The 15,312-nt window shown below is 52.0% G+C and overlaps 1 protein-coding gene across 1 annotated transcript in view; it reads left to right on the forward strand.

Moving 5' to 3' along the window:
• Positions 1 to 15,312, forward strand: part of OTUD7B (OTU deubiquitinase 7B) — a 62,226-nt gene that overhangs the window by 17,038 nt on the left and 29,876 nt on the right. The window contains exon 2 of the mRNA XM_066609178.1: positions 14,882 to 15,046. Coding sequence (XP_066465275.1) covers positions 14,882 to 15,046 — 165 coding nt within the window. The remainder of the gene's footprint in view (positions 1 to 14,881; positions 15,047 to 15,312) is intronic.

The raw sequence follows: 15,312 nt of genomic DNA on the forward strand, positions 1-15,312 counted from the left end.
TGGGTTTTCCTCTTCCGGCCTGTCTTGGCAGTAAAGCGCCTTGCATGGAGTGCTGCCTGCGGAGGTGGGGGGCAGCGGGCGCCTCAGTGATGGGGGCAGCGGGCGCCTCAGTGATGGGGGCAGCGGGCGCCTCAGTGATGGGGGGCAGCGGGCGCCTCAGTGATGGGGGGCAGCGGGCGCCTCAGTGATGGGGGGCAGCGGGCGCCTCAGTGATGGGGGGCAGCGGGCGCCTCAGTGATGGGGGGCAGCGGGCGCCTCAGTGATGGGGGGCAGCGGGCGCCTCAGTGATGGGGGGCAGCGGGCGCCTCAGTGATGGGGGGGCAGCGGGCGCCTCAGTGATGGGGGGGCAGCGGGCGCCTCAGTGATGGGGGGGCAGCGGGCGCCTCAGTGATGGGGGGGCAGCGGGCGCCTCAGTGATGGGGGGCAGCGGGCGCCTCAGTGATGGGGGGCAGCGGGCGCCTCAGTGATAAACCTACAGCCCGTTGCTTTACTCATGTCTTTGCCACCAGCTTGCAGTCGTCCTCCATAGGGTCCATGACCTCACCCTCCATACACCCGCATCGGGGTCACAGTATTGATTCACACCCACGATTAACCCTTTATTTTTCCGCTTTCTTATACTTTGCCTCATAAGGTGGACTTAGATGTGCGACGCGGCCGATAACCACAGAAACCTGAATGCTCTCTGATACACCCACGCTCACCTTTGAACATCATTTTGCTGTTTTATGTAGAATGACTACAAAGGAAGTTCATATTCTCTAAGTACCTTACTACTAATCCTGCACTGTGACTCAGTTCAATCCTGTCTTATCCTCCAGAGCTGCACTCACTATTCTGCTGGTGGAGTCACTGTGTACATACATTACTTATCCTATACTGATCCTGAGTTACATCCTGTATTATACCCCAGAGCTGCACTCACTATTCTGCTGGTGAAGTCACTGTGTACATACATTACTTATCCTGTACTGACCCTGAGTTACATCCTGTATTATACTCCAGAGCTGCACTCACTATTCTGCTGGTGGAGTCACTGTGTACATACATTACTTATCCTGTACTGACCCTGAGTTACATCCTGTATTATACCCCAGAGCTGCACTCACTATTCTGCTGGTGGAGTCACTGTGTACATACATTACTTATCCTGTACTGACCCTGAGTTACATCCTGTATTATACCCCAGAGCTGCACTCACTATTCTGCTGGTGGAGTCACTGTGTACATACATTACTTATCCTGTACTGATCCTGAGTTACATCCTGTATTATACCCCAGAGCTGCACTCACTATTCTGCTGATGGAGTCACTGTGTACATACATTACTTATCCTGTACTGCTCCTGAGTTACATCCTGTATTATACTCCAGAGCTGCACTCACTGTTCTGCTGCTGGAGTCACTGTGTACATACATTACTTATCCTGTACTGATCCTGAGTTACATCCTGTATTATACCGCAGAGCTGCACTCACTATTCTGCTGGTGGAGTCACTGTGTACATACATTACTTATCCTGTACTGATCCTGAGTTACATCCTGTATTATACTCCAGAGCTGCACTCACTATTCTGCTGGTGGAGTCACTGTGTACATACATTACTTATCCTGTACTGATCCTGAGTTACATCCTGTATTATACTCCAGAGCTGCACTCACTATTCTGCTGGTGGAGTCACTGTGTACATACATTACTTATCCTGTACTGATCCTGGGTTACATCCTGTATTATCCTCCAGAGCTGCACTCACTATTCTGCTGGTGGAGTTACTGTGTACATACATTACTTATCCTGTACTCCTCCTGAGTTATATCCTGTATTATACTCCAGAGCTGCACTCACTATTCTGCTGGTGGAGTCACTGTGTACATACATTACTTATCCTGTACTGCTCCTGAGTTACATCCTGTATTATACCCCAGAGCTGCACTCACTATTCTGCTGGTGGAGTCACTGTGTACATACATTACTTATCCTGTACTGACCCTGAGTTACATCCTGTATTATCCTCCAGAGCTGCACTCACTATTCTGCTGGTGGAGTCACTGTGTACATACATTACTTATCCTGTACTGCTCCTCAGTTACATCCTGTATTATACTCCAGAGTTGCACTCACTATTCTGCTGGTGGAGTCACTGTGTACATACATTACTTATCCTGTACTGATCCTGAGTTACATCCTGTATTATACTCCAGAGCTGCACTCACTATTCTGCTGGTGGAGTCACTGTGTACATACATTACTTATCCTGTACTGCTCCTCAGTTACATCCTGTATTATACTCCAGAGTTGCACTCACTATTCTGCTGGTGGAGTCACTGTGTACACACATTACTTATCCTGTACTGGCCCTGAGTTATATCCTGTATTATACCCCAGAGCTGCATTCACTATTCTGCTGGTGGAGTCACTGTGTTCATACATTACTTATCCTGTACTGCTCCTGAGTTACATCCTGTATTATACTCCAGAGCTGCACTCACTATTCTGCTGATGGAGTCACTGTGTACATACATTACTTATCCTGTACTGACCCTGAGTTACATCCTGTATTATACTCCAGAGCCGCACTCACTATTCTGCTGGTGGAGTCACTGTGTACATACATTACTTATCCTGTACTGACCCTGAGTTACATCCTGTATTATACTCCAGAGCTGCACTCACTATTCTGCTGGTGGAGTCACTGTGTACATACATTACTTATCCTGTACTGCTCCTGAGTTACATCCTGTATTATACTCCAGAGCTGCACTCACTATTCTGCTGGTGGAGTCACTGTGTACATACATTACTTATCCTGTACTGCTCCTGAGTTACATCCTGTATTATACTCCAGAGCTGCACTCACTATTCTGCTGGTGGAGTCACTGTGTACATACATTACTTATCCTGTACTGCTCCTGAGTTACATCCTGTATTATACTCCAGAGCTGCACTCACTATTCTGCTGGTGGAGTCACTGTGTACATACATTACTTATCCTGTACTGATCCTGAGTTACATCCTGTATTATACTCCAGAGCTGCACTCACTATTCTGCTGGTGGAGTCACTGTGTACATACATTACTTATCCTGTACTGCTCCTGAGTTACATCCTGTATTATACTCCAGAGCTGCACTCACTATTCTGCTGGTGGGGTCACTGTGTACATACATTACTTATCATGTACTGATCCTGAGTTACATCCTGTATTATACTCCAGAGCTGCACTCACTATTCTGCTGGTGGAGTCACTGTGTACATACATTACTTATCCTGTACTGATCCTGAGTTACATCCTGTATTATACTCCAGAGCTGCACTCACTATTCTGCTGGTGGGGTCACTGTGTACATACATTACTTATCATGTACTGATCCTGAGTTACATCCTGTATTATACTCCAGAGCTGCACTCACTATTCTGCTGGTGGAGTCACTGTGTACATACATTACTTATCCTGTACTGGTCCTGAGTTACATCCTCTATTATACCCCAGAGCTGCACTCACTATTCTGCCGGTGGAGTCCAGCTCTGCAGAATAAGTGACTCCTGTCTGCTTGATGGCCATGTGCCATAATAGGCGTCTGAACCAGGAGACGGTCTTCCCCTCGCTGTACGTGTCGGGGGTCTCCACAATAAGAGCTGTAATTCTCAAAGTCAAACATTAAGGCCTCATGTAAACGGGCAAAATGACATTTAAAATCCGCAGCGGATCTCCCGCATGCGGATCCGCACCCCATAGGGATGCATTGACCACCCGCGGGTACATAAATACCCGCGGATCGTCAATAAAAGTGATTTAAAAAAAAATGGAGCATGAAAAAATCTGGACCATGCTCCATTTTCGTGCGGGTCTCCCGCGGGCTTCTATTGAAGCCTATGGAAGCCGTCCGGATCCGCGGGAGACCTAAAATAGGAATTTAAAGCATTTACTCACCCGCAGCGGGCCGCGAAGCTCTGCTCTTCCTCACGGCTGCATCTCCCTTGCTTCGGCTCGGCGGATGTGCCCGGCGCATGCGCGCGGCACGTCGACGACGTGCCGGCGATGTGCCGCCGGCGTCAGGAATTCATCCGCCGGCCGAAAATGAAGATCCGGCCGTGAGGAACAGCTGATCTTCGCCGTCCGCTACGGAAAGGTAAATGCTTTTAAATTGCTATTTTCGGCGCTCATGTCCGCGGGGCAGGAGGGACCCGCTGCAGATTCTACATGGAGAATCTGCAGCGGATCTGATTTTCCCCGTGGACATGAGGCCTGAGACCCTCGTGTTCTGGATGATTGGAATTGTGACCAACCGCTGGTACAGACCATTAATGGGCGGATGCTGGATTATCAGGCAGTTGTCACTAAGGGTGCTTTCACATCGGCATCACAGCCTCCAGCCCGAGATGTGGCTGAGAGCGCTGCATGCCGGCCAGCTTGGCGGAAAGTGGGTGGGCCCATGATGGTTAATGGGGTCCGCCCTGCGCTGCTCCGTCCAGAGACACAACCGGTCGGCCCCAGGGATTCCCCGTTTCTGCTTCCTCAGCAAACCAAACAAACGTTTCAAAAGTTGGCTTATCACTATGGACAGTCATATTTGGGTGGGAAAAGGGTGATTTGTGGCCGTCTAGAAGCTCCGCCGCCGGTAATGGTGGGGCCGCCGGTAATGGTGGGGCCGCCGGTAATGGTGGGGCCGCCGGTAATGGTGGGGCCGCCGGTAATGGTGGGGCCGCCGGTAATATGGGCTCGGTGGAGCATCGCGTGTTTAATTGTAGAATGTCTTGTATCTAGTTACATATTAGCAGTCGCTCGTCTGTGTGGTGGTTTTTCTTTCCCCTCCTTTATTGTCAGTGGTAGACATGAATCTTAGGGGCCGTGTCTCCTCCGTGTCTCCTCCGTGTCTCCTCCGTGTCTCCTCCGTGTCTCCTCCGTGTCTCCTCCGTGTCTCCTCCGTGTCTCCTCCGTGTCTCCTCCGTGTCTCCTCCGTGTCTCCTCCGTGTCTCCTCCGTGTCTCCTCCGTGTCTCCTCCGTGTCACCTCCGCCGTACAGAGCCTCCCCGCGAGGTGCTCAGCAGCTGCACCTCCTGTGGTTGGGTTACCAGGTCAGCATACACTGTGGTTACAGAGACTGAAGTAGCTGTTGGTAGAGGGGCCGGCCCCTCTCTAAACCTCATATGGGGATTTGCTGCCCCCTCTACACCTTATATGCGGGTGGGCAGTGGCCGTCCTTTTTCTACGCCTTATATGCGGATGGGGAGGGGCCGATCCCTCTCTACGGCCTTGTATGGGGGTGGGCAGGGGCGGCCCCCCTCTCTACGGCCTTGTATGGGGGTGGGCAGGGGCCGGCCCCCCTCTCTACGCCTTGTATGGGGCTGGGCAGGGGCCGGCCCCCCCTCTCTAGGCCTTGTATGGGGCTGGGCAGGGGCCGGCCCCCCCTCTCTAGGCCTTGTATGGGGCTGGGCAGGGGCCGGCCCCCCCTCTCTAGGCCTTGTATGGGGCTGGGCAGGGGCCGGCCCCCCCTCTCTAGGCCTTGTATGGGGCTGGGCAGGGGCCGGCCCCCCCTCTCTAGGCCTTGTATGGGGCTGGGCAGGGGCCGGCCCCCCCTCTCTAGGCCTTGTATGGGGCTGGGCAGGGGCCGGCCCCCCCTCTCTAGGCCTTGTATGGGGCTGGGCAGGGGCCGGCCCCCCCTCTCTAGGCCTTGTATGGGGCTGGGCAGGGGCCGGCCCCCCCTCTCTAGGCCTTGTATGGGGCTGGGCAGGGGCCGGCCCCCCCTCTCTAGGCCTTGTATGGGGCTGGGCAGGGGCCGGCCCCCCCTCTCTAGGCCTTGTATGGGGCTGGGCAGGGGCCGGCCCCCCCTCTCTAGGCCTTGTATGGGGCTGGGCAGGGGCCGGCCCCCCCTCTCTAGGCCTTGTATGGGGCTGGGCAGGGGCCGGCCCCCCCTCTCTAGGCCTTGTATGGGGCTGGGCAGGGGCCGGCCCCCCCTCTCTAGGCCTTGTATGGGGCTGGGCAGGGGCCGGCCCCCCCTCTCTAGGCCTTGTATGGGGCTGGGCAGGGGCCGGCCCCCCCCTCTCTAGGCCTTGTATGGGGCTGGGCAGGGGCCGGCCCCCCCTCTCTAGGCCTTGTATGGGGCTGGGCAGGGGCCGGCCCCCCCTCTCTAGGCCTTGTATGGGGCTGGGCAGGGGCCGGCCCCCCCTCTCTAGGCCTTGTATGGGGCTGGGCAGGGGCCGGCCCCCCCTCTCTAGGCCTTGTATGGGGCTGGGCAGGGGCCGGCCCCCCCTCTCTAGGCCTTGTATGGGGCTGGGCAGGGGCCGGCCCCCCCTCTCTAGGCCTTATAAGGAGATGGAGATGTAAAAGGGGAGGGGTTAAAGTATAGAGAATCGTAGTGGAGGGGTTGGCTCTGATTGGCATGCTGTCTCAGACTGGGTACTGTTGGCACCAAAAAAGAGAGATATGGTCTCACCTCACCAGCAGTAACTTTCAATGTTGCAGGAAGATCTGGGATCCAACAGGAGCTCCATCCTCAAGTAGCCGACGGCAAGCGGCCAGATTCCATATGAGCAGAAAATAGAGATGGAGGAGAGCTGCTACCGTTAAAAATGTTGGCACCATTGCATTACCCGGCTGCCGCCCGCCTCGCTGTTATCAGCCGTTCCCGCTGGCCTCAGACTCCTGCATGTTGCTGTATGGGTGACCCTGGTGCTGATGATGGCCGTCGTCGCTGTCTCTCCCCCGCAGCGGAGTTACTTGTACCCTGCAGGATGGAATTGGGTAGACCTGCCGCCCCGGGCAGAATATCAGAGCCGGCCGTCCCGGAGGACAGAGGGGGGATACGTTGTGAGGAGGCCTCGGGGATGGACGCGGCTCCCCACCACCAGTCCGAGCCCTGTAGGGGAGCTGTGCAGGCCTACAACTGGAAGGAAGATCTTTATGCCCCCTCTTCTTCCTCTGACTTGTCAGTGAAGGGTTAACGGTCGCCCTCATTACGGCACCTTTTATTAGTTGCGCCGGGCGGTGAGCTCATCTCTTGGCTGGCGCTGAAGGTGCCGGGACTTTCCAGCAAGTCCAGATGGGAGGTGAGACTAAATCCAGCCTCTCGGTAACGAGCCGGACCCCGGAGCGCAGGACCCCGGAGCGCAGGACCCCGGAGCGCAGGACCCCGGAGCGCAGGACCCCGGAGCGCAGGACCCCGGAGCGCAGGACCCCGGAGCCGCGCCGCTCCTGACACGCTGACCGCTCTGCTGTTTTGGAATCTCACATCGCAGCTGTGGATTTTGGAAAATAATTCAGTGTTTCCTCAATGGAGGTCGTTACCCCCCCCCCCCCCCTTCCCCCCCTCCCCCACACGTGCCACCGTCCAACACTACATCTGTGGGACGTGTGCAGTCCTGTCACGTGTACAACGTGACCGTTACACATCTGTTCCAGGGGGTTGTTCATCCTGAGCAGCCTGCTTCATGGATAGAACACAAGTGTTACAGAGAAACTAAGTGAGCCTATATTAACGAGGGGCAAAATGTGTCCGGAGACCTGAGAAGGGGGGGAGGGGTTAATACCCCCAATGTCAGAGCAACCCGTCCCCTAGAAGGAGTGAGTGTGTGTAAATATATGAATATTACATTATCACCCCCCCCCCCCCCCCCCCTGAAGTTGTCAGATTCAAATGAAACTTTCTCTGTGTGAGTGTAACGTTTATATTGGTCATTGTGGAGAACAGACCCTTGTGGGGAGGCTCTAGTACCCTGTTGTACCGCCTCTAGCTTGGATACAAGATGTGATGCGGGTGGGCATGGAGGCTCTAGTATCCTGTTGTACCACCTCTAGCTTGGATACAAGATGTGATACGGGTGGGCATGGAGGCTCTAGTACCCTGTTGTACCACCTCTAGCTTGGATACAAGAGGTGATACAGGCAGGCATGGAGGCTCTAGTACCCTGTTGTACCGCCTCTAGCTTGGATACAAGATGTGATACAGGCGGGCATGGAGGCTCTAGTACCCTGTTGTACCGCCACTAGTTTGGATATAAGATGTGATACGGGGAGCATGGAGGCTCTAGTACCCTGTTGTACCACCTCTAGCTTGGATACAAGATGTGATGCGGGTGGGCATGGAGGCTCTAGTATCCTGTTGTACCACCTCTAGCTTGGATACAAGATGTGATACGGGTGGGCATGGAGGCTCTAGTACCCTGTTGTACCACCTCTAGCTTGGATACAAGAGGTGATACAGGCAGGCATGGAGGCTCTAGTACCCTGTTGTACCGCCACTAGTTTGGATATAAGATGTGATACAGGCCGGCATGGAGGCTCTAGTACCCTGTTGTACCGCCTCTAGGTTGGATACAAGATGTGATACGGGGAGCATGGAGGCTCTAGTACCCTGTTGTACCACCTCCAGCTTGGATACAAGATGTGATACAGGGGCATGGAGGCTCTAGTACCCTGTTGTACTGCCTCTAGCTTGGATACAAGAGGTGATACAGGCAGGCATGGAGGCTCTAGTACCCTGTTGTACCGCCTCTAGCTTGGATACAAGAGGTGATACAGGCAGGCATGGAGGCTCTAGTACCCTGTTGTACCGCCTCTAGCTTGGATACAAGGTGTGATACAGGCTGGCATGGAGGCTCTAGTACCCTGTTGTACCGCCTCTAGGTTGGATACAAGATGTGATACGGGGGAGCATGGAGGCGGCTCTAGTACCCTGTTGTACCACCTCCAGCTTGGATACAAGATGTGATACAGGGGCATGGAGGCTCTAGTACCCTGTTGTACCGCCTCTAGCTTGGATACAAGATGTGATACGGGTGGGCATGGAGGCTCTAGTACCCTGTTGTACCACCTCTAGCTTGGATACAAGATGTGATACGGGCGGGCATGGAGGCTCTAGTACCCTGTTGTACCGCCTCTAGCTTGGATACAAGATGTGATACGGGGAGCATGGAGGCTCTAGTACCCTGTTGTACCGCCTCTAGCTTGGATACAAGATGTGATACGGGGAGCATGGAGACTCTAGTACCCTGTTGTACCGCCTCTAGCTTGGATACAAGATGTGATACGGGGAGCATGGAGACTCTAGTACCCTGTTGTACCGCCTCTAGCTTGGATACAAGAGGTGATACAGTCAGGCATGGAGGCTCTAGTACCCTGTTGTACCGCCTCTAGGTTGCATACAAGATGTGATACGGGGGAGCATGGAGGCTCTAGTACCCTGTTGTACCGCCACTAGTTTGGATATAAGATGTGATGCAGGCAGGCATGGAGGCTCTAGTACCCTGTTGTACCGCCTCTAGCTTGGATACAAGATGTGATACAGGCCGGCATGGAGGCTCTAGTACCCTGTTGTACCGCCTCTAGGTTGGATACAAGATGTGATACGGGGAGCATGGAGGCTCTAGTACCCTGTTGTACCACCTCCAGCTTGGATACAAGATGTGATACAGGGGCATGGAGGCTCTAGTACCCTGTTGTACTGCCTCTAGCTTGGATACAAGAGGTGATACAGGCAGGCATGGAGGCTCTAGTACCCTGTTGTACCGCCTCTAGCTTGGATACAAGAGGTGATACAGGCAGGCATGGAGGCTCTAGTACCCTGTTGTACCGCCTCTAGCTTGGATACAAGGTGTGATACAGGCCGGCATGGAGGCTCTAGTACCCTGTTGTACCGCCTCTAGGTTGGATACAAGATGTGATACGGGGGAGCATGGAGGCGGCTCTAGTACCCTGTTGTACCACCTCCAGCTTGGATACAAGATGTGATACAGGGGCATGGAGGCTCTAATACCCTGTTGTACCGCCTCTAGCTTGGATACAAGATGTGATACGGGTGGGCATGGAGGCTCTAGTACCCTGTTGTACCGCCTCTAGTGTGGATACAAGATGTATCTGGGCCTCTACGGCAGTGTGACAATGTTGTGGGGGCTCCTGGGACCCCCTTGTGTGTGGCTGGGCATTATCCTGCTGGAAGCCGCCATGAGAGGAACCCATGTGGCTGCAGGATGTCCTGAACATATCGCTGAGCTGTCATTGTCCCTCTTACCACTACTAGGAGGGACCGACTTGTCGAATGTGATGGCCCCCCAGACCATCACACCAGCAGGGGGCAGTGTGCCGCCCCACAGCAAAGGCAGGATTGAGGAGCTCACCCCGAGGTCTCCAGACATGTCAGCGCCTAAACTAAACCTGGATTCATTGCTGATAACCCGGATCCCCTCCATAGCGTCCCGCAAACGGAGGCAACTTAAAGGAACATGTCAAAAGTAAAGCAGGTCGTATCCACAGGCGTCCGTGTGTGATGTGAGTTGTGCATGAGAATCTCGGGCACAACTGGCCATCGGCCTGGTAAGTTACAGGGTCCTGTGTGGTGGCGTCAGGCGGGGCTCTTACCCCTCTGGGCTCAGGAGCTCTAGATGAATATGCTGCTTCGAGATGTAACTATTATCGCTCACTGTTAAGAAAATTGTAGATGAATGTGTCAGTTAATTGAGTTTACTAGTGAGTGGTACTGGGTGAGAAAGATAAGAGAGTCTTCTAGAACCCCCCCACCCCCCTGCATTCCTTCCCAATGAAATAACGGTTTCTTTGTATGTTCTAGTCACACCGTACAGGTGTAACTTATGTTAAACATGTCAGTTATAGCCCATCATGTATTCTTATTACTTTGGGGGTATGTACTTTTCCTGTGATGTCATTTGTGGTATATAAACCACATGCAGCTTTGAATACTTTAGAAATCATCTGATTCCGCATCAGGGTGGTGTGATTTTGTGTCTCTTCTGACGGCCCGTGCTTCTACACGCGATCTGGGATGGTCTTCTCCCTCTCCTTACACTCACTTTCGTTGTGTTGATCAATTTCTTGAACGACGAATGAGAATCCTTTCTTCATCGTTAAGGTTTCCGCCAGCATAAGATCCTCGTTCTCTAATCGTTCAGCTCCTGTGTAAGTGAATGAGAGGGACTGGACGAATGCTTCTGGCTGTCTAAACCGTCTGCCCGAGAGCGAACTGTCTAACTGCTCCTCTAAAAGGACTGTTGAGGTTGTCCGCTCTTCTCACACGGTGAACGTGACCTCTCGGCCGATCCCTGTCGCGCACATTGCCCATTTGGACTAGGGTGTTGGTGGTCTTAGCTGGGCCCCCTTGTACAGCCGTCTCGCAGTCCTGGGGCCTTCCATAGGATCTGCGGCCGTGTAGGACGGCGGCGGCCGGCTGCACGGACTTGGCAGCGGGTCTTGCTTCCTGACACTATAAATCATCTGAGGTTTTATGGAGCGCTAGATGTGATTATCCGCTTGTATCATCCATCAGTGTCAGACGGGCTCCTCGGGCCGCTAAGGAGGTGGAAGCGCCAAACCGTTCAGCGGAGATCTGATGGGAACCTAATGCAGTTATGGAACGGATACGGGGCGTTATAGGTGGCTGATTATAGCGCGGAGATGTAGGATCGACCGTCTCTGCGAAGGCCGCTAGAGCTGGGGGCAGATCAGGTCCATGACCAGCAACCGGTGTGACCCTACAGGCCGACGTGTTGCCGCTGCTCTGACCTCTACGGCGCCCCCCCTAGCAGCAGGAATTGGGGCTTGGTGGGTTTACTTGACTGCGTAGATTATCATGTAGTCTCTTCGCACCTCCAGTAGATGTTCAGTGTATCATAAATGTGCAGCGCAGAGAGGACTCCACCAGCAGAATAGTGAGTGCAGCTCTGGAGGATGTTACAGGATGTAACTCAGGATCAGTACAGGATAAGTAATGTATGTACATAGTGACTCCACCAGCAGAATAGTGAGTGCAGCTCTGGAGTATAATACAGGATGTAACTCAGGATCAGTACAAGATAAGTAATGTATGTACACAGTGACTCCACCAGCAGAATAGTGAGTGCAGCTCTGGAGGATGTTACAGGATAAGTAATGTATGTACACAGTGACTCCACCAGCAGAATAGTGAGTGCAGCTCTGGGGTATAATACAGGATGTAACTCAGGATCAGTACAGGATAAGTAATGTATGTACACAGTGACTCCACCAGCAGAATAGTGAGTGCAGCTCTGGGGTATAATACAGGATGTAACTCAGGATCAGTACAGGATAAGTAATGTATGTGCACAGTGACTCCACCAGCAGAATAGTGAGTGCAGCTCTGGAGTATAATACAGAATGTAACTCAGGGTCAGTACAGGATAAGTAATGTATGTACACAGTGACTCCACCAGCAGAATAGTGAGTGCAGCTCTGGGGTATAATACAGGATGTAACTCAGGAGCAGTACAGGATAAGTAATGTGTATACAGTGACTCCAGCAGCAGAATAGTGAGTGCAGCTCTGGAGTATAATACAGGATGTAACTCAGGAGCAGTACAGGATAAGTAATGTTTGTACACAGTGACTCCACCAGCAGAATAGTGAGTGCAGCTCTGGGGTATAATACAGGATGTAACTCAGCATCAGTGCAGGATAAGTAATGTATGTACGCAGTGGCTCCACCACCAGCAGAATAGTGAGTGCAGCTCTGGAGTATAATACAGGATGTAACTCAGGAGCAGTACAGGATAAGTAATGTATGTACACAGTGACTCCACCAGCAGAATAGTGAGTGCAGCTCTGGGGTATAATACAGGATGTAACTCAGGATCAGTACAGGATAAGTAATGTATGTGCACAGTGACTCCACCAGCAGAATAGTGAGTGCAGCTCTGGAGTATAATACAGAATGTAACTCAGGGTCAGTACAGGATAAGTAATGTATGTACACAGTGACTCCACCAGCAGAATAGTGAGTGCAGCTCTGGGGTATAATACAGGATGTAACTCAGGAGCAGTACAGGATAAGTAATGTGTATACAGTGACTCCAGCAGCAGAATAGTGAGTGCAGCTCTGGAGTATAATACAGGATGTAACTCAGGAGCAGTACAGGATAAGTAATGTTTGTACACAGTGACTCCACCAGCAGAATAGTGAGTGCAGCTCTGGGGTATAATACAGGATGTAACTCAGCATCAGTGCAGGATAAGTAATGTATGTACGCAGTGGCTCCACCACCAGCAGAATAGTGAGTGCAGCTCTGGAGTATAATACAGGATGTAACTCAGCATCAGTGCAGGATAAGTAATGTATGTACGCAGTGGCTCCACCACCAGCAGAATAGTGAGTGCAGCTCTGGAGTATAATACAGGATGTAACTCAGGAGCAGTACAGGATAAGTAATGTATGTACACAGTGACTCCACCAGCAGAATAGTGAGTGCAGCTCTGGGGTATAATACAGGATGTAACTCAGGATCAGTACAGGATAAGTAATGTATGTGCACAGTGACTCCACCAGCAGAATAGTGAGTGCAGCTCTGGAGTATAATACAGAATGTAACTCAGGGTCAGTACAGGATAAGTAATGTATGTACACAGTGACTCCACCAGCAGAATAGTGAGTGCAGCTCTGGGGTATAATACAGGATGTAACTCAGGAGCAGTACAGGATAAGTAATGTGTATACAGTGACTCCAGCAGCAGAATAGTGAGTGCAGCTCTGGAGTATAATACAGGATGTAACTCAGGAGCAGTACAGGATAAGTAATGTTTGTACACAGTGACTCCACCAGCAGAATAGTGAGTGCAGCTCTGGGGTATAATACAGGATGTAACTCAGCATCAGTGCAGGATAAGTAATGTATGTACGCAGTGGCTCCACCACCAGCAGAATAGTGAGTGCAGCTCTGGAGTATAATACAGGATGTAACTCAGGAGCAGTACAGGATAAGTAATGTATGTACACAGTGACTCCACCAGCAGAATAGTGAGTGCAGCTCTGGGGTATAATACAGGATGTAACTCAGGAGCAGTACAGGATAAGTAATGTGTATACAGTGACTCCAGCAGCAGAATAGTGAGTGCAGCTCTGGAGTATAATACAGGATGTAACTCAGGAGCAGTACAGGATAAGTAATGTTTGTACACAGTGACTCCACCAGCAGAATAGTGAGTGCAGCTCTGGGGTATAATACAGGATGTAACTCAGCATCAGTGCAGGATAAGTAATGTATGTACGCAGTGGCTCCACCACCAGCAGAATAGTGAGTGCAGCTCTGGAGTATAATACAGGATGTAACTCAGGAGCAGTACAGGATAAGTAATGTATGTACACAGTGACTCCACCAGCAGAATAGTGAGTGCAGCTCTGGGGTATAATACAGGATGTAACTCAGGATCAGTACAGGATAAGTAATGTATGTGCACAGTGACTCCACCAGCAGAATAGTGAGTGCAGCTCTGGAGTATAATACAGGATGTAACTCAGGAGCAGTACAGGATAAGTAATGTATGTACACTGTGACTCCACCAGCAGAATAGTGAGTGCAGCTCTGGAGTATAATACATGATGTAACTCAGGGTCAGTACAGGATAAGTAATGTATGTACACAGTGACTCCACCAGCAGAATAGTGAGTGCAGCTCTGGGGCATAATACAGGATGTAACTCAGGATCAGTACAGGATAAGTAATGTATGTACACTGTGACTCCACCAGCAGAATAGTGAGTGCAGCTCTGGGGCATAATACAGGATGTAACTCAGGAGCAGTACAGGATAAGTAATGTATGTACACTGTGACTCCACCAGCAGAATAGTGAGTGCAGCTCTGGAGTATAATACAGGATGTAACTCAGGAGCAGTACAGGATAAGTAATGTATGTACACAGTGACTCCACCAGCAGAATAGTGAGTGCAGCTCTGGAGTATAATACAGGATGTAACTCAGGATCAGTAGATGCAGAGTATATCTATAAACTGTGCAGTGATGCTGTAGTGTAGACATGCCCTGTAAGTGTTTGCCCCCGGGGCTCTGCAGTGTAAGGTGGGCATTGTGTGCCAGTTCTCTCCATACTTTGCATGTTTCAGTAACCTGTATATTTCTGTCTCCCAGGTAAGCAATGGGACGTGAACGCGGCTCTCAGTGACTATGACCAGCTCCGACAAGCCCCTGCAGGCGGGATAGCTCATAACTTCACTGACACAAGGAACTTCAAACCCCTGGAAGCGGCCCGCCCCATGAGACCGGCGCTGCAGCGGCAGGATGACATCGTGCAAGGTGAGCGTTACTAGACTGTCGCGGTCCTGGCGGCGCTCTGTTGCTGCTTACGGCCGCTATCTCACAGGCCTTTTCCCAGCATTTAGGCTGGATTCACACAGGGCAAATCTGCCTGCGGCCACTAATCTCGGGATTAGCCAGCCACGTGGACGAGATTTCTCAGAAATCTCTTCCACACGGGACGGCCAATCCGCTGTGGTAAGTCCGGCTGAAACCGCGGCTGTGGCCGCCGCAGACGCGGTTTCAGAAGATGCAGCATGTCTATT

This window comes from Eleutherodactylus coqui, chromosome 6 (genome assembly GCF_035609145.1).
Source record: "Eleutherodactylus coqui strain aEleCoq1 chromosome 6, aEleCoq1.hap1, whole genome shotgun sequence".
Lineage (NCBI taxonomy): Eukaryota > Metazoa > Chordata > Amphibia > Anura > Eleutherodactylidae > Eleutherodactylus > Eleutherodactylus coqui.